At 39.7% G+C, this 17,270-nt stretch overlaps 1 protein-coding gene across 7 annotated transcripts in view; it reads right to left on the reverse strand.

Moving 5' to 3' along the window:
- The window catches only part of TENM3 (teneurin transmembrane protein 3), a 1,360,315-nt gene that overhangs the window by 73,000 nt on the left and 1,270,045 nt on the right, over positions 1–17,270 (reverse strand). For all 7 annotated transcript variants that reach the window (XM_061474586.1, XM_061474595.1, XM_061474622.1 and 4 more), the window contains 5 exons: positions 10,426–10,636; positions 9,822–9,923; positions 9,466–9,660; positions 7,923–8,123; positions 4,829–5,014 (listed from right to left, as the gene is read on the reverse strand). In XM_061474586.1, the coding sequence (XP_061330570.1) occupies positions 4,829–5,014; positions 7,923–8,123; positions 9,466–9,660; positions 9,822–9,923; positions 10,426–10,636 (895 nt within the window). The remainder of the gene's footprint in view (positions 1–4,828; positions 5,015–7,922; positions 8,124–9,465; positions 9,661–9,821; positions 9,924–10,425; positions 10,637–17,270) is intronic.

A 17,270-nucleotide genomic window follows, 5' to 3' on the forward strand; every position in this document is an offset into this window, starting at 1 on the left:
TTTGCAATTTAGATTACTCTAAAACTAATTTGGTCTATAGAAAAAAATAAGCTGCATTGTAAAACTGAGATGTTACACAGCACATGGATATAGCAGGTTCCACACCAACATAATTATTTACTGATTTCATTCAGCTAGCAGAGTTTAATGGAAAAGCAGCTGGAAAAGTATTCATATTTATGGACTTCCTATGACAGTTACTTAAATATACTTACGGTATATGCTAGTCGTATCACAAAAAATAATAGACTTTCTGATATAATACCTGTTCCAATCTCACAAAACAACTACTCAGACAGGAGAGGGTCACTGAATTTCTTGCAAGCCAGGACAGAAAGGAAACAAAAATGTATTTTAGCACAACTGTGTTATAAAAACTTAATTACAGAGCAAATTTTCATCCAGGCTATCACCTGGGCACCAGCTGTGCATGTGTGGTCTTGTATCACATTGGGATGCAGGCTGAGCTTCACAAAATGACATATGGATGCTCACCTCAGAGCCAAGAATGTCAGTCCCAGATCAAATAAACAATTAACAGGTGATTTTCCATAGCTTTGCAGTAAACCCTTGATTTAGCCTGTTCTCATGGGGATACAGGAAATGGTAAAACATTACTTTAAAACATTTTAGGAGAGCCTGTTTTGCTAGGACAAGGGGTAATGGTTTTAAACTAAAAGAGGGTAGATTTAAAGTAGATATAAGGAAGAAAGTTTTTACAATGAGCGTGGTGGGCACGGGTTGCCCAGAGAGGTGGTGGATGCACCATCCCTGAAACCATTCAAGGCCAGGCTGGATGTGGCTCTGAGCAACTTGATCTACTTGAAGATGTCCCGCTTACTGCAGGAGGGTGGAAGTAGATGACCTTTAATGTCCCTTCCACCAAAACCATTCTATGACTCTAATTACAATTTTCAGGAGCGACATGACAGTAAGCAAGTTAGATACCTTAAATTATTCAGCATTTGAAACATACATTGCCAATATTTAGTTCAAACCAGTAATATGCTAAACAATGGCAATAATCCTGAGCTTTGTTAATTCTTTTTAGATTCATTTAATCACAACACTATGTACTTATTTGCTGAACATCTTTGATAAAAATGTTTAGAACTATGTGTTTAGAGCAAAGGCAATGACTTGCAAGTGTGGCCGACACGAGGTATGGTAGCTACCCTGTGCCAGAGATGCATAACGGAACAGTGGATACCAGCAGCACACATCAGGTTTACTGCATTAGTCAAAACAATCTTGCTCACCTTACTATACACACTGCTTCAAAAAAGAGAAAACCCCTCCTTTATTTAGCCTGTTCTGCTCACTCTCACAAATCAAAGTATGTAAAATATAGACGTATATCAGCTCTCAATTCCAGTGTTGTGATCCTTAGCCTTAGGGAAATGCTGATGCTTAACCTAGGCAAGCAGATGTCTAAATTTTTTCTGAACTAAAAAAGCAAACCTTTGCAATCACCTATGATTTTGCTTCTCAATGTCCTGAAACATTAACATTAAAACAAAAAACGGTCTGTGGAAATTTAGAGCAACTAAATTTTGGTCCTTTGACCAAATTCCCATTTGAATAGCTTGAAGCACATACAAAAATCATCCCAACTCAGGCAGCAGTCTAGGATTTAAAAGATATTAATGAGAAATAAAACTAAGGGCTATCTTGCTTTAATTTAAAATATAGGTTTGTTTTTTCTTTCCTTCTCTTTAACACATGTCAACTAACAATACAGACAGTGGGCAAAATGAAAATGAGACTGGACAGATAGTCAGCATTTAGAAATACATATAAATTGTTGGCTGAGGTGCAAAATATTTTTACCATTTTAAATAGTGTTCATGCTTCATGAAAAGACCATAATGTCTTTGGGCAAATAAGCTATGGATTTAGATGAATCAGTACACATTCCAGTTAGCACCTCTGTGATTAATGCATACATATCTATCCCCTTCTGTGCATCCAGCTAGAGATCTGGTGGGCTATTCCATTCCCAGAAAGTGAATAAAGTGCATTGCCCTTAAAATTTACAACTTCTCTGGAATATGTCTTTCCCAAAGAAGTTGTAAATTCAGGCTGCTGCACTTCATGGGACTTCCAGCTAATAGCTGCAACAAATAAATTTCTAAAATACTTCCCACTACTGCAGCTGATGGTTAATGATTTTTGGAAGTAAGAAAGCTGCAATTGTATATTTTTAGATATATGAAGGCAGAGTTGGAGTCTTCTGTATGCATAACACAAATTCTGCTACCAAATTGAGAGTTGTAAGTAGCGTAAAATGCCTGGGTTACAAAAAGGGGTGACAATAAAAACTGTTTTGCATGGAGAAATATTCTGATGTCCCTTGTGTTTTGAAATTTATTGTTTAGAAAGAGCTACTTAACTACTCTAGGGCAGGTGAGAGAAAAGCAATATGACTTTGCCTGCCAAGCTGAGGAGGCAGCAATTTTTACCCCACTAAGTGGAAATACTCTTGGAAATGAGCAATAAAATGACCTGGTTTCTCCATAACACTGGGCTCCCAAGAAAAATAAGTATAGCACCAGGCTAGAGCCTGTACCTCATTACTTGTCGTGAAGGCTGTAAGGGCAATATAAACAAATCAAACTATCTTTACAGCAGCAGCAGCCACAAAATAAACACCCATTTAAAGAATAAACAGGTGGGAAGACAGACCTGCTTGCCCAGTGCTGAGGAGAAACTTGTTTGTGCTTAATATGTTGGAAAAATTGTTCAAGAGCAGTTCATCCGTGTGTGACTACAACCCCTGAAACGCTGCCAAGGTCAGTGAGACCAACAGCAGAGCGATCTGCTGAGTAATTGCTCGTTGGCAAGTTAAAGCAGTGAAGGGAAAGTCTTTATCCTCCTTCTAAATATTTACTTTATTTTGTTGTTCAGAAAGCAGCTCACTCCCCACCTCTCTACTCTTGTCAGCGTGGTTTCTGGAAGCTCCTCAAAAATTTTAACCCTACTTCTCTCCCTGGGATTCTGTTGATGCACCTCGGTTGTCCCTCATATGTCTGAGCAGTCTCATTAGTAAACAACAACAAAATCGATCATGATTTCCGTTAAAAATAATTCCCAAATCAATCTTACTACTTCACACCTGCCTCCCTTCTACAAAATAAAACGTGGCCTCATCTTCCTGGTGCAATGATGCGGGTATCACTTCATACAGCTGTAACAGGCCCTCATTTTCCCTGCCCTTGAAGCTCACACCAGTTTCTTGTGACCACCAAGTGCAGCATCACCACACTGCCTCTCAGTCAGGGCTATAAGCTACCTGGGAGCACAGCTTGGGTTTTACTGTTTTCCACATACACATGCTCCAATGACGGCTTAGCTGTGCTAACACATTCAGAATTACAGTGCTTCCAAAACATCCACGAAAGTTAAAATTCTCTACACTCTTCTTAGCTTGTGGCCATATTCACATCCATCAGCTCTACTGCTATTAGACTTACTGTCCTGTCCTATTGATTTGGCTACATCACCTCTTTTAATGGGCTCTCCTCCATCTCTCCAAACATAAAACTGTGGGTTTTTTTTTACTTATTGAATTCTTTTTTTGACTATTCGCATTATCTGTGATTTCTCCATCACTTGGTATTACTCTTGCCTTTTCTTGACTTGTGGCTACCTCCTTTGTTGTCTGTTCAATCCACCTCTAAGTGCTTAGCCATAATGCTTCTCACACTTGGGAGAGGTGTCCCATAAATACCTGCAGAGCCACTCCTGAGTTACTCCTGTCACAGCCTTTGCCGAGCTTTATGCAACAGTACCCTCCCCACACACCTAAGCACAAGCTAGGAATCTCTTACAGTTAGATCATTGTCAGTTCCTTTGTCTGTGCTTCCTACCTCTTGTCACGCAATAGTCTCTCTGTGTGATTATGCCAAGACAAAAAATGCTTGGATAGGACTCTCCTCCTCTATTACAGACTTGCAGCATCTTGCAGAAAAGGGGATTAGTGTGGAAGGGAATTTCTTAGCACTACAGCTATTCAAAATCAATATAAAAATGATAAACCTTCTGGCAAGTCCTCCTCCACTTTTTCTTAGTCCCTTTATTCACATGCATAATTTCTCATGCTTGTTCACTGCCAAGGCCTGTGCAGTGGAGAGGGATATCCTGCTGAATATGGGACATATGGACTGTAAATCACTAAGAAAATCTCCACTGATAAAGGTACAGCAATTTCCAAAGGATTTCAGGTGCTAAAACTAACTTGATTACAGAAATATAGAAGCTGTAATAAGGATAGCTTCTTTACAATCAGCTGTATTGAACTGCTGTTATATTATTTACATGTAAGAACTCTGATAGAATTCCAAAGCGGAACATTATGTTGACAAGATAATTTTGGGCACCTAGATCACATTTATTACAAGGTGGAAGTGACATTTTTGTGTAGGCAAGTCACTTTTTAGAGCTTCTTCTCCATAAAGAAATACAAAAAAAAAAAAGAACAATAGGAAGCTTCATTTCCAAAAGACATAAAGCTATCACATAAAAATAGAAAAGCACAAATCAAATAATATATTTACAGTTTAAAGTAAAGGTAGTTTCCCCCTCAGCAAAAGGCAGTTAAAGGGAAAAGACTGAGAAGGAAATCCTTCTACCTCCTTTTTATGACAAACTAGGTATGAAGAACTGATGAGCCATTATATAACCATTTTCTTTCTTAAAATATCAACTCCTTTACACAGACTGACACATGCAAATATTCTGTTTGAAGAAACAAGCTTCAAAGTAGTAGCCAGCAGGGCCGGCTGTTTGAATTTTGCAGTGAAGATAGGGTAAAGCATAGACAGCCTACCAATGGTACAGTGCTCTCCGTTCCATCCCTGGCTACATTCACACTTCCCATCTTTACAGGTGCCGTGCTCTGCGCAGCGGGGATGGCAGGCTCTCTGGTTGCAAGCTGTGCCTGTCCAGCCTTCCTCACAGCGACATGTGCCACCCATGCACACACCGTGGGTGCCGCAGTCCACTGAACAGATTTCTGGATTCAAGAGGAGAGAGCAGGGAAAAGGAGGCAGAGAATACACAAGGGAGAGAGAGGGTATGCATTAATTAGCAGTGCTGCATTTTAATTCAACATGTGAAGAATAAGAAAGGCAAAATCTTTGAAAATTAAATCAAAGGAATTTACTGTGAAAGGCATTTTCAGGTAAGACCCAACAGAACACCGAGTACAGAGTTTTACCTCTATGCTCCACTTAGTTATCCAGCAGACTTAGCGGTGCCTAAGCATCCATAGCTCTTCTGTTAGTATTTTCAGTCCTGTTTTTGTGTCTTAAGAGTAACCTTTTTTATCTTAGATTATATGGCACTTTGACCTACAACTACAGTGTAATCCTAGTGAATAAACACAACACATACCTAGGTCATTTTTGTGCTTTGAGTGAAAATCTAGTAGTAACAAAAGTTCATTTTAACAAGGTTTCCCCTCCCTACTATGCTCCCTGTTTTCTTTCAAAGTAAAAATGTGCCATTTTTGACACATTTTTTCATTATAAAGAATCAGCCTTAGTGAGACAAATTAGTACCATACTGACATACTGACACATCTGTTAAATATAAAAGATGATTTACTTTCAGTAAATTTGTATCAGTGACAGCTATGAACAGTCTGGTTTAAATAATAGATTGTTAAAAAAAAATAAATCAACATACAGCAATTTAACTTGTCATTTACATATAGTAACAGGATCTTGTAACTGATAGAATAATTGAAAAATATGTTAACAGCCAAAGGTAGTCAAGAGGCCAAACAACGCATGTAAGTCTCGGCTAATACAAGATGGTAATTTAGACTGCCAGATTTTGCTTTTACAGTTTTGGTTCATTTAGTCAGACTCCAGCAAACTTTACTTCTGCTAAGCAGACAACAGGAAAACAAGAGGAGATACAATACAGCCTGAGGGACTTCTTTAGTTCCTTGGCATACAGCTGGCTGTAACCACGTACCGGTTCATAGAAGTACTGTATTTAGGTTTGTTTTCTTGTAAAAGACAACAAACAGTTCAGTAATAAAAGACTGAAATAATTTTCAACAGCAGAAGAATAAAGCATTCAGTGCAAGAAAGGTTTCCAGTTTCCCACTTAACAGTATTTTTCCTCCCTCATAGACTATAACCACTGCCTCAAAGTGCTGTGGAACATTAAACACAGTATCAAGGAGCTGTGACATTTCCCATAAGAAACAGACCAAAACCTTTGTGGAGGAAGACAGCTGTAATTTCCCTCATCCCTTCTTTATTTCTTTTTTCTATACAGGATCTTATATCTACTTTGAATTACATTTTTTATTTGATGGTTTGATTAACTTAAGAGTCACAAAACATCAACGCAGCTCCAAGAAAGAAAGGTTTATTTCTCTTCAATCTAATCAATTTTTCATTAGGGTGAAGGTGTTTATCAGTTTATAGCACACTATCTTTGAGCAAGGTATGTCAATCTTTGTAATGAATTTATTAATTAGAGTTAATTTAATTGAAGTGGAATTGAAAGGCTAATTAATAGACAAATTGCGGATGAAGACAGAGGAAAGCTCTGCTGATTTCAAACCTATAAACCCCTCTGATAGAAATAACTCATTCTTTTTTCCATCTTGCAGCTTAACAACATATTTATGAGCAAGAATTACTTTTTTGGTGTATCAGTCTGAAGGTCATTTTGCACAACTTCAGCAAATAGTCTGTGCATGTTTTTACAAAGCTGGTTTGTGATTTTGACGCTTTTGAAATATCTGAGATCAGAAATATTTATTGTTATTTTAATGGCAAATCATTCCTTGAAACATAAGTAATAGATGGAGCATAACAGAATCATCAAAAGACCATAGAGGATACCATGTCAAGAAATAGGGGATCCATGTTCTGCCTGAGAACTAGAAAGGTTCTCTCACAAATGGCCATTTTAAGTGCTAGAAATGTTCAGAGAAGAGTTTTTTCTTCTAAACAAATTTAATACAAGATAACATTTTCTTTTATCACTTTTTCTTGAATATTTGTAACTCTGTCCTATCACTCTTGTATGCATATACCATTATACATCAGTATCACAGATCCTGGTCAGGAAGTACATTTGTTTTAAAAAGATAGTTCCTCATGAGAAAGCTATATTTATTCATAAGCTGGCATAAACTCAGCTAGCCCATGTGTTCAGTTTTCATTAACAAAATCATCCGACTTGTTAGATGAACTGTTTTAGACAAATGTATGTCTCACAGTTAGACATGATTTCTCTTCTGATACGTGGCTACCAAACAATAGTCTAAAAACTCCTATTTGTCAAAAGGCTGCTGTCATAGTTTATAAATATTTAGATTCTGCTCTCCATGATAATACCTCCAGTCATTTTCTCCTTTTGTTTCTAAGCTCAGATGGTGGTTTTAATAAGATCAGTTTCAGACTTCAAGAAATCCCTCTGCTTCTTCAGTCCTACCAACTCCTTCCACCCTGGCAGCCTGTGCTCTTCCTTGAAAGCTATTTAGGATTCATTCCTGCATTCCCTTGCCTTCAAACTCAAACACCGTCTTTCAAGAAAAATACCTCCAATTAGCTGGAGAGATTTTAAAAATGTGACTGTCTCTAGTTTCACTAGTGTAAAGTTTTTAAATAGATGTATTAAATAAGATGATACTTAGATCCGTGTATCGTACAAAGAACATTCTGTACTTGCATGTGAAGTACCTGAAGTTACCAAGTGAAGGCAGCTAGAAGACAGAAATAAATACACTGATTTCCAAGTACTCAAATTCATCAATTATTTTGAACCTTTAAATCAATTCAGTCAATTCAAAGACTTCTATCAGCTCAGCAGGTCAGGCCCTATCACAATCATCTCATTAAAATGCCGCTATTCAAGATGTCATTTTATGTAAAGTGTGTGCTTTTAACCCTTACCATTTGAGCAATCTGGACCTGTCCAGTTGGGGTCACAGGTGCAGGCACCACTCTCTTGCAGGTAGGTGCCATGGCCAGAGCACTGGTCAGAGCACATCGTTTTCAGGATTTCACAGTTGTTGCCACCCCAGCCTGGGTTGCAGTGGCACTCGCCATGGATGCATACGCCATGGCTGGAGCAGGCTGGGTCCAAGCAATCAGCTGCAGGGAGATGAGAAAATTCAGCTTAATTTTGTCATTCCTAACAATAGTAATCAACCCCTAGATGCTCACAGCACTTTTGGGCTTAATCCATGTTTTAAGACCTTGTGAAATTGGCAGCATTGCTCTCATCTTGAAAGTAAACATTAGTAGGTTGAAGCTGAGAAGTTCACCTTTGTTTCATTGCAATGAGTGACGAAAAGACAGAGTGGACAAAGGTATCTTGGTGCCAGCCTCCCTTCTCTGGCTAAAAGGTAAATCACTCTTTATTGTCACTAATTGCACAGCATCACTTTTCTTTGAAAAAACACCTCACCTCCACATCACTCCCTGGTACTGTGAAATCTGTGTGTGCAAATAACTGGCATCAAGACATTTACAGGCTACTGCTAAGTTAACAGAGAACCTTTCAAGGTTTACTGATTTTTCTGAATTACAACAAGAGTGGCTTTGGGTTTTGGGCAACTGATCTCTGTTCTGCCTAATCAGGGTGTAACAAGTGTTGCATTCCCTGCAGCACTCAGTATGAACTGACCTGATCCACCATTAGACCATTGACAGCTGTATAGGACCCTCAACTTGTTTCAGAAATAAATGAGTTGCACACTGTCTATCTGTCTTAATTCACTTTAATGTGCTTTAGATGACGAGATTTAATTTAGCAATTTGACTCAATAAAATGTTACACTTGTAGGGTCAATGGTCTGAAAATTTAATTCCAGAGACTTAATTGCATTACTTTGTATGTGGAAATCAATAAAATCAATTTGACTGAGGAAGAAAATGGTGCTTTTTACTCCCTAAAAAAATAGGATGGAAAATGAACTGCATTTTGCAGCACACCAGAATGGATATTATTATGCACATTGCTGGAATACAAAAATGATGCATCATTTTTTACCCTGATGTATTTGAATCAGCACTTTCCACAATGTGGTTGGTGGAAAAGATCACTAACACAAACACAATACATTAATGATTTAACCTATACTGTGAACATTTAGTGAGTCTTCCTGTATTCCAACATCTATTTTTGTGTACTTTCTTCTCAGCTGACCTCAGTCAGAAAAAATAAATAAAAATATACTGGCAGGCAGAAAGATATCACATATTATTAAGAATTTTCCCACTGATTACTTGAGAATAGATAAAGTATAATAATTCTGTAGAATTCAGTGATAACAGATATTCCCAAACTTGATTTTTAGTATTCAACAATGATTTTTGAAGAAATAGCATTAGGGCGTATGATCTTGATCTAGCAAAATCAATAGAGCTGGATGTGCCAGCTGGAAACCTGACCAACAACAGCAGGTGCTAGAGTAAATATTTATTCATTTACCTTCTTCACAGTTTTCTCCTTTGTATCCAGAGTTGCAGGCACAAGAGCCCATGATGCAAATGCCCCGGCCCCCACACTGGGGATCGATGCACTGAGTTGTAGGCACGTCACACTCGGTGCCCTTCCAGCCACTGTAACACAGGCAACGTCCTTTGGAATACTGCCCATTGCCACTGCACAGCACTGGGCAGGCTGCTGTGAAAAAAAAAGCAGCAGAAACAATTAAAGCCATATTCTTTACCACAGCTCTACAGAGAAGAAAGTCTAAGAAGCAAATCACATGGCAGTTGCTTTCCTGACATAATTGCCTCCATGCTCGTTTAAACTGACTCAAGAAAAGCATTGGGTTGATTTACCTCTTGAACAATCGGGGCCCAAAAACCCGGGAAAACAATGGCAGGATCCAGAAACACATTCACCGTTACCATGGCAATTTCGGGGGCATTCCACCACAGATTCTAAAGGGAAAAAAAGAAGGACAATTTACAGATGCCCACCGCATGAAGTACCTATCATCTGAACCGCTACTAACTGACAGTGCACTCTTGTTCTGAGAGAAGCGTTTATGTTTGGTTTGTTTGAAGAGTACGAACAGCTGTGATTTTCTATTGCTGATGCCTCTAGTATCTTAGGACTTTACATTCTAACAAAAAGGCTAAAATTATAATGATAAAACTGTATGAGTTCCATACTTAAAAGTCAGCCCTGTGTCATTTAACAAATGCTTCAAAACAGTGTTCTCCTTTTAGGCACTGTTTTACAAGAAGGTATACTCCTTATGCCTTAGACCAAGTAATTAAAATATACATTTTGCATTTTATTCTGACTAGCAAAAGAGACTATAAAAGCAAAAAACCTGTGAAAAAAAGCCAAATCATTTAACTACGAAAACCTATTTTTATTCCTAAAAAACTTGACCAGAGCCTAGCATTTGGAAAGAGCTTTGAAAATTATGCTTACCTATAATTATGGTATTAAAAGACACCTGCTCTGCATTTTTCCCATCATTATAAAAGGCCAGGTGCCAGATGCCAGAATCCAAATACTGGATAAAACCTGCCTCATGGAGACTGACAGACCTCGCCTGCCGCCCCGCTCGCTCCAACTCCAGCAGGTTGCGTTGCTCCCTTGCAATCAGTCGGCTGCCATCCAGGAGCTCCACAAAGTCGTACTGCAGGGAGGAACAGACAGGAGATTGACAATTCAAGGGATGACACATGGCACCACCAGCTTCCCCACAGAGTCCTGCCAATATGCTTTTATTTTGACCAAGACTTTCCTCTTCGAGCAGGGAAGCACGAGCTGAAACCAACCCTTACTTTTTTACTGCTTGCAAAGATTTCAAGAAAAATTACCAACTAATCCTCATGCTTGTTAAAGTGACTTTTTCGGTGACAAGTGGCCAACAAACCTATTACATGTACTAGGGGAAAGAAAACATCAGTTGAAATGAGTCTGCAGTCATGACTTCTACCTGAATTACAGGCGAGAACTAACTTTCTAAATGTGTTATATGCATATGAGTTGATAATAATATTCAACACCAATAACCTACTTTGCTTTTCATTTAGTTTCAGATGGAATGTTAAACTGCTTGGTTCCACTTTCGGACAGTCTGGAGTCCTGGAAGGAGAACAGCAAGAGCTTCCCTTCCTACCACAGAAGCCCAAAAGAGGAGATGGAAAGCATAAAACACTGCAACTCTTGGAAATAATAAACTGACAAAAACTATGGTACCTCAGGTCAATGGACAGCACAGATTGTTTTGTTAACAACCATCAGTGGGGCTTGGAAAAATGTAACAGCATCTTGGCTGATACAAGAAACAAGCTCACAACACAAGGTTTTTTGCTGGTTAATCTTTACTAGGGCTAATAGCACCTGGAGGACTAAATCTGCTCTGGGCCCTGCACTGATTACACTATCTGGGAATCTGTCCTCATGGATTGAAAGTTGTCTTCTGAACGTTTATCATGTAAAGATCAGTATGTACACAGCAAAATTAAACAGGTAGTAAAATTAAAGAGCATTCTTTCTTGTGGTATAAAGTGCCTGCTTTCCATGCTGAGTCCGTTCACAGTTTTACTCTGACGCATGTTTATTGTAAGAAGTGACAGTAAGACACAAACCTTCAATCTAGTCAACCACTAGAGATGTCTCTCAAATGGAATGACCTTCAGAAACTGCCCCTGGGACCGAAGAAAACATGATAGCCTTTGTCCTGGAACAAGGGTTTAAGGACTTACAGAATCATAGAATGGTTACAATTGGAAAGGACCTTAAGATCATCTAGTTCCAACCCCTCTGACATGGGCAGAAATGCCTCACTCTAGACCACGTGGCCGAAGGCTCTACCCAATCTGGCCTTGACCACTGTCAGGGATGTAGTATTTACCACTTCTTTGGGCAGCCTGTTTCAGTGCCTCACCACCTTCACAGTAAAGAACTTCTTTCTTATATCTAACCTGAACTTCCTCTGTTTAAGTTTAAACCTGTTAGCCTTTGTCCTATTGCTACAGTCCCTAATGAAGAGTCCCTCTCTGGGATCCTTGGAGGCCTCCGTCAGATACTAGAAGGCTGCTATGAGGTCTCCACGCAGCCTTCTCTTCTCCAGGCTGAACAGTCCCAACTCCCTTAGCCTGTCTTTGTATGGGAGGTGCTCCCTCTGATCATCCTCGTGGCCCTCCTCTGGACTTGTTCCAACAGTTCCATGTCCTTTTTATGTTGAGGACACCAGAACTGCACACAATATTCCAAGTGAGGTCTCACAAGAGCAGAGTAGAGGGGCAGGATCACCTCCTTTAGCCTGCTGGCCATGTTCCTTTTGATGCAGTCCAGGATACGGTTGGCTTCCTGGGCTGCGAGCACACACTGAAGCCGGCTCATGTTCATTTTCTCATCAACCAACACCCCCAAGTCCTTCTCCGCAGGGCTGCTCTGAATCTCTTCTCTGCCCAACCTGTAGCTGTGCCTGGGATTGTTCTGACCCAGGTGTAGGACCTTGCACTTGTCATGGTTAAACTTCATGAGGTTGGCATCAGCCCACCTCACAAGTGTGTCAAGGTCCCTCTGGATGGCATTCCTTCCCTCCAGCGTATCAACCGAACCACACAGCTTGGTGTCATCAGCAAACTTGCTGAGGGCGCACTCAATCCCACTGTCCATGTCAGCGACGAAGATGTTGAACAAGACCGGTCTCAACAACGACCCCTGAGTGACACAACTTGTTATTGGTCTCCATTGAGCTCTTGACTGCAACTCTGTGTGTGGCCATCCAGCCAATGCTTTATCCACTAGCTGGTCCATCCATCAAATTGATGTCTCTCCAGTCTAGAGACAATGACGTTATGCAGAACAGTGCCGAATACTTTGCACAAGTACAACTCAATTTTAACTGGGCCTTAGCCTTCTTGACCTGATCTCTAGCTTTCCAGACAATGTCCCTGTATTCTTTCCAGGCTGCCTGTCCTGACTTCCACTTTCTATAAGCTTCCTTTTTCCTTCTGAGTTTTCTCAGCAGCTCCTTATCCATCCAAGGAGGTCTCTTGGCTTCCTGCCCCGTTTCCTTCTAGTTGGGACGCAACACTCCTGAGCTTGTAGCAGGTGATCCTTGAATATCAACGAACAGCCTTGGGACCCCCTGCCCTCTAGGGCTATATCCCATGGAACATTACTAAGCAGGTTCCTGAAGAGGCCAAAGTCTGCTTTCTCTAAGTCCAGGACAGTGACCTCACTGCACTTTTCTCATAGTTCTGAGGATCTCAAACTCCACCATCTCATGATTACTGCAGTTAAGGCTGCCCTGGAGTGCATTCCCAACCAGTCCTTCCCTGTTGGTGAGCACGAGGTCAAGCATGGCACCTCTCCTTGTTGATTCCTCTATTACTTGCAAGAGGAAGTTGTCATCCACACAACCAAGGAACCTCCTGGATTGCTTGTGCTGGGCGATACCGCCCCTCCAACAGATACTGGGGTGGTTGATGCCCCCCATGAAGACAAGGGCCTGCGAGTGCGAGGCTGCTCACTTATGTCCTCTTCTTGAAATTGCAGGTCCAAATTCACTGGTAATGTAAGAATGTTCCTTCCCAGTAATCAGAATTATCTTCCTACTAGTCAGGATGTGAAGGAAATGTATAGTTAATATGCCTCTACCACCTGACACACTTTTCCAGCTATGTCTGAACCCACAGAATAGAACATAATGCGATTAGGATGTGCAGAAACCAGTACCTCAGTGTGCTGTCACTTTGTGCATGCTGCACCACATGAAAACAAATGCAACCATTTTGGGAGAGCACCAATTATTCAAACCCATTCAACATTCTCATTTGTCAGAGAATTAAATATTTATTTTGTATGAGAGAGAAAACCAATCTCAGTTGTTTGCGTTTTCTTTTTTTCCTACTGCCTGACTCAATAACACTTCTTTCTGGTTGTGTTTTTCACTAATATTTTCAAAAACAAAAAGCTCAGGGAGTTCTGAGTATTAACAAGTCATTTACGGACATTAGGAAGGACATTTTTGTAGGAGGACAATTTCTGATTCAAACTGTATTTTTGATACATTGATTGACAACTAATGACTGACAAAGATGGTACAATGAATGATTTTGTATTTGTAATGTAATAAGGACATATGCTGTAATCAGAACACCATTTTAGACTACATTTTAAAAGCCATGCAGATGGGAATTTACTGTTCATTCTGGCCCTAAGCAATAAAGCAGTAATTGATCTTAACCCTTTTAAAGGCTGGTTTGTTTTGTTTTTTATTTTATAGTTAGGAAATGATAACAGAAACAGACTGGAAAAGCAATTTTCTTCATAAGCAAAAAACATACCAATTTCATTTTCCTCCTATGAGGATAAATTAATTACCTTTATATAGAGCCTAAATGTGCTGATTTGCCCTACCATTCCATTCAGTTTTTGCTGTAAATCAAAGTCCTTTTTTTTATATTCTTAAAGTCTCTTTAAATAAACATATTGATTCTCTGGCTGCAATGGAACTGACATTTTTAGAAAGTGTCACAAAGACTTTCAGCCTTGCATTGATTGAGTTTCGAATGGACAGCCACCGTCAATTATTTCTGGTTGATTTATTTATGATTCCCCAGAAAGAGAGAACTGTGCATCTCAGATCAGTCTGTGACACACACATAGTGGCTGTGCTTGAGACTGATTTTGGTATCTAAAGAAAATACAGAAACACAACCAAAAATTCTGTCCTGATTACGATACATCAAACCATTTCTTACATGCTGTTTCCCTATTATTTTGGATTATGGGACACAGTAAGAGTCAAATTTGCTGCAGTCTGTTACTCTTTTATAATAAAATGCAACAGATAAGAATGGTTTAGATACAGTTGATCCTCTCCTAAAATGAGGGTGTAAACTAAAGGAGTGTCTCAAGCTCATTGCTGCCACTTGATTATGTCTCTTGCAGTGGTAGGATAACTGGTATCAGAGGTTGTAGAGCTATATAAAGATGGATTCCCATTCTCTTTTACTCACTGTGTGGTTTCAACTGCGTAGAAAAAAGAGGTGGATAAACAGACAAAGGTCTGGGAAAGAAGTGGAAGACAAGGTGGTAAATGTAATATGCAAGTTTTGCATTATAGCCAAAGGTGAGATGCAGAGAGGGCAGGCATTCATAGAAACAGTGAAGGTGTAAGGAGGATGCTAAACACGATGATCGTCTCTGTATCATAGGAATACTAGTAAAGATACTGGAGGGGGACAGCTGGCAAGAGAAGTTTACAAATGCTTGCAGGGTGCAGGTAGTAATCAGTTCTCTATTATTTAACATAAGATCTGAAAATTCAAATACTGATGTTTAAGAAACAGGCAGCAGTTGCTCATTTGCATAAGTTTTGTTATTAACACTTGTCACTCTATGACTAGGAGAAAAGGGCAGATAGCATTCAGGAGACACAGACATGAAGTGATATATACAAGTGAGATCCTACTTTTCAAAGTCCTCATGAAACAACCCTCTTATGTTGGCTACCATCCAATACAGGGATGGGCTCTGAACCAACTTTTATCACTTTGGGATGAGATCTTGGAGCTATGGTAGAGAGTGCTATGGAAGTACCAGTTCCACATTTATTTTTTTTTAAGCAGACGTTATAAAGGCACTGTACAAAACCATCACAGTTAAACACCTGCTATGTTCTGTGCTGTTCTGGTCTCCCTGTCGCAAAAACGGTGCAGTAAAACTGGAGAACATTCAGAAAAGCACAAGGATGATCAAAGGACTGAAGCAGCTTTCATACAAAGAACGACGAAACAGACTGGAAAGAAACCTCATTGAGGGCACTAGAGATCTATAAATCAAGGGTGGCATGGAGAAGAAATCAGTGAGAAACTGTCCCATGCCTCTTCCAAAACACTACCACCAGGGTACCAAAGTAAAACTATAAGGAGGCTGCCTCAAAACACAATGAGGAGTTGTGTGAGAAGTGTAGTTAAGCTGCGAAACTCCTTGCTGCAAATGTTACAGATGCTAAGAGCTTCCATAGTTTCAAAGGTGACTATGCAAATTCTCAGGAAAAGGAATCTTTCAAAGGTTGTAAAATACAAAGACGGCACCTTTGACTCAGGAAGTCCTTCAGCCTTAAAATACTGGAGGCCAGGAGTGTATTGTAGGAAGAACAACTACAAATCTGTCATGCAGCTATACCAATCTCTGCATACCTGCTAAAGGCCACCATCATAGTCGGAATACTGGGCTACATGGTTCTTTGATCAGACCCAGTGTGGACATTCATGTATTTTTCTAATATGCTCCTATGACATTTAGAGCTACACAAGTAAGCTGGCTTGTTGATAGAAGAATGTAAGGAAACCCAGAACCAGCTGTTAGTCTGTCCTTGCCAGCTATGCTTGGCTTGCAGTTAGGAGCTTTTGCTAGTACAAGCCTTAAGGGCTAGGGGAAATAAGAAAACAATAAACTGATTTATGCTTGCAAACCACTCAATGTTCTATTTCATTAGACGTCCTTTTGCCTAAATACCTTACTTTGTCCATATAGGCTACTTTGGTAAAATACGTATTTTACCAGTACAAGTTATGTCTTCATCATAGTCCTGTGATTAGGACTTTGTTGCAGAACAGCCTAAACTGTTGAGAAATATATTACTCCATTTCCCCCCACTCCACGCACAGTAGCACAGTCACAAAATAACACCCAGCCCCGCATGGAAACGGTGTTTTTAGAAGATCATACATACTTTATCTCAGGCACCTAAACCTGACATCACTGGGTTCAAGGCTGTATAAACATCCTGATAACCCTCCACCCTTGGGAATCTTCAGGAGCCCTAGAAGATCAGTAGGGCACTGATAAGTAAGCATGCCTAATTTTTGAAGGTATCAAGTGTCAGTCAAATGGTTTGTAAAAAATTCTCTGATTACATACCAGGCAAATATAAGACAAGAGAGCTTAACCTATATCCTCGGAACAATACATCCAAAATGTCATAGGAACTACAGAAGATACAGTAGCAGGATGCACATATGATTCCTTCTGTTGTATCATACTTAAGCATGCATAAGCACTTGGGCAGTAGGAATCTAAAGGCAAAGGAGTCTGTATAAAACAGGATGGGAAACAGATTTAGCTACCCCCATTTCCCAACTTTTTGGATAAAGGGCACTCCTATTTCAGTCTTTTGCCAGGATAGGGAATCAAGTATGGATCATTTTTCATGGATTTATCTACTCACATAACTTCTCATACAAATTCACAGTCCAGACCAGCTTTTTCAGTTTTGTTCATTCTTGCCACACATGTATTCC

Source organism: Pezoporus flaviventris, unplaced genomic scaffold (genome assembly GCF_033815535.1).
Source record: "Pezoporus flaviventris isolate CSIRO_AGI_PZ_B2104156 unplaced genomic scaffold, CSIRO_AGI_Pfla_v1 ptg000002l, whole genome shotgun sequence".
Taxonomy (NCBI): domain Eukaryota; kingdom Metazoa; phylum Chordata; class Aves; order Psittaciformes; family Psittacidae; genus Pezoporus; species Pezoporus flaviventris.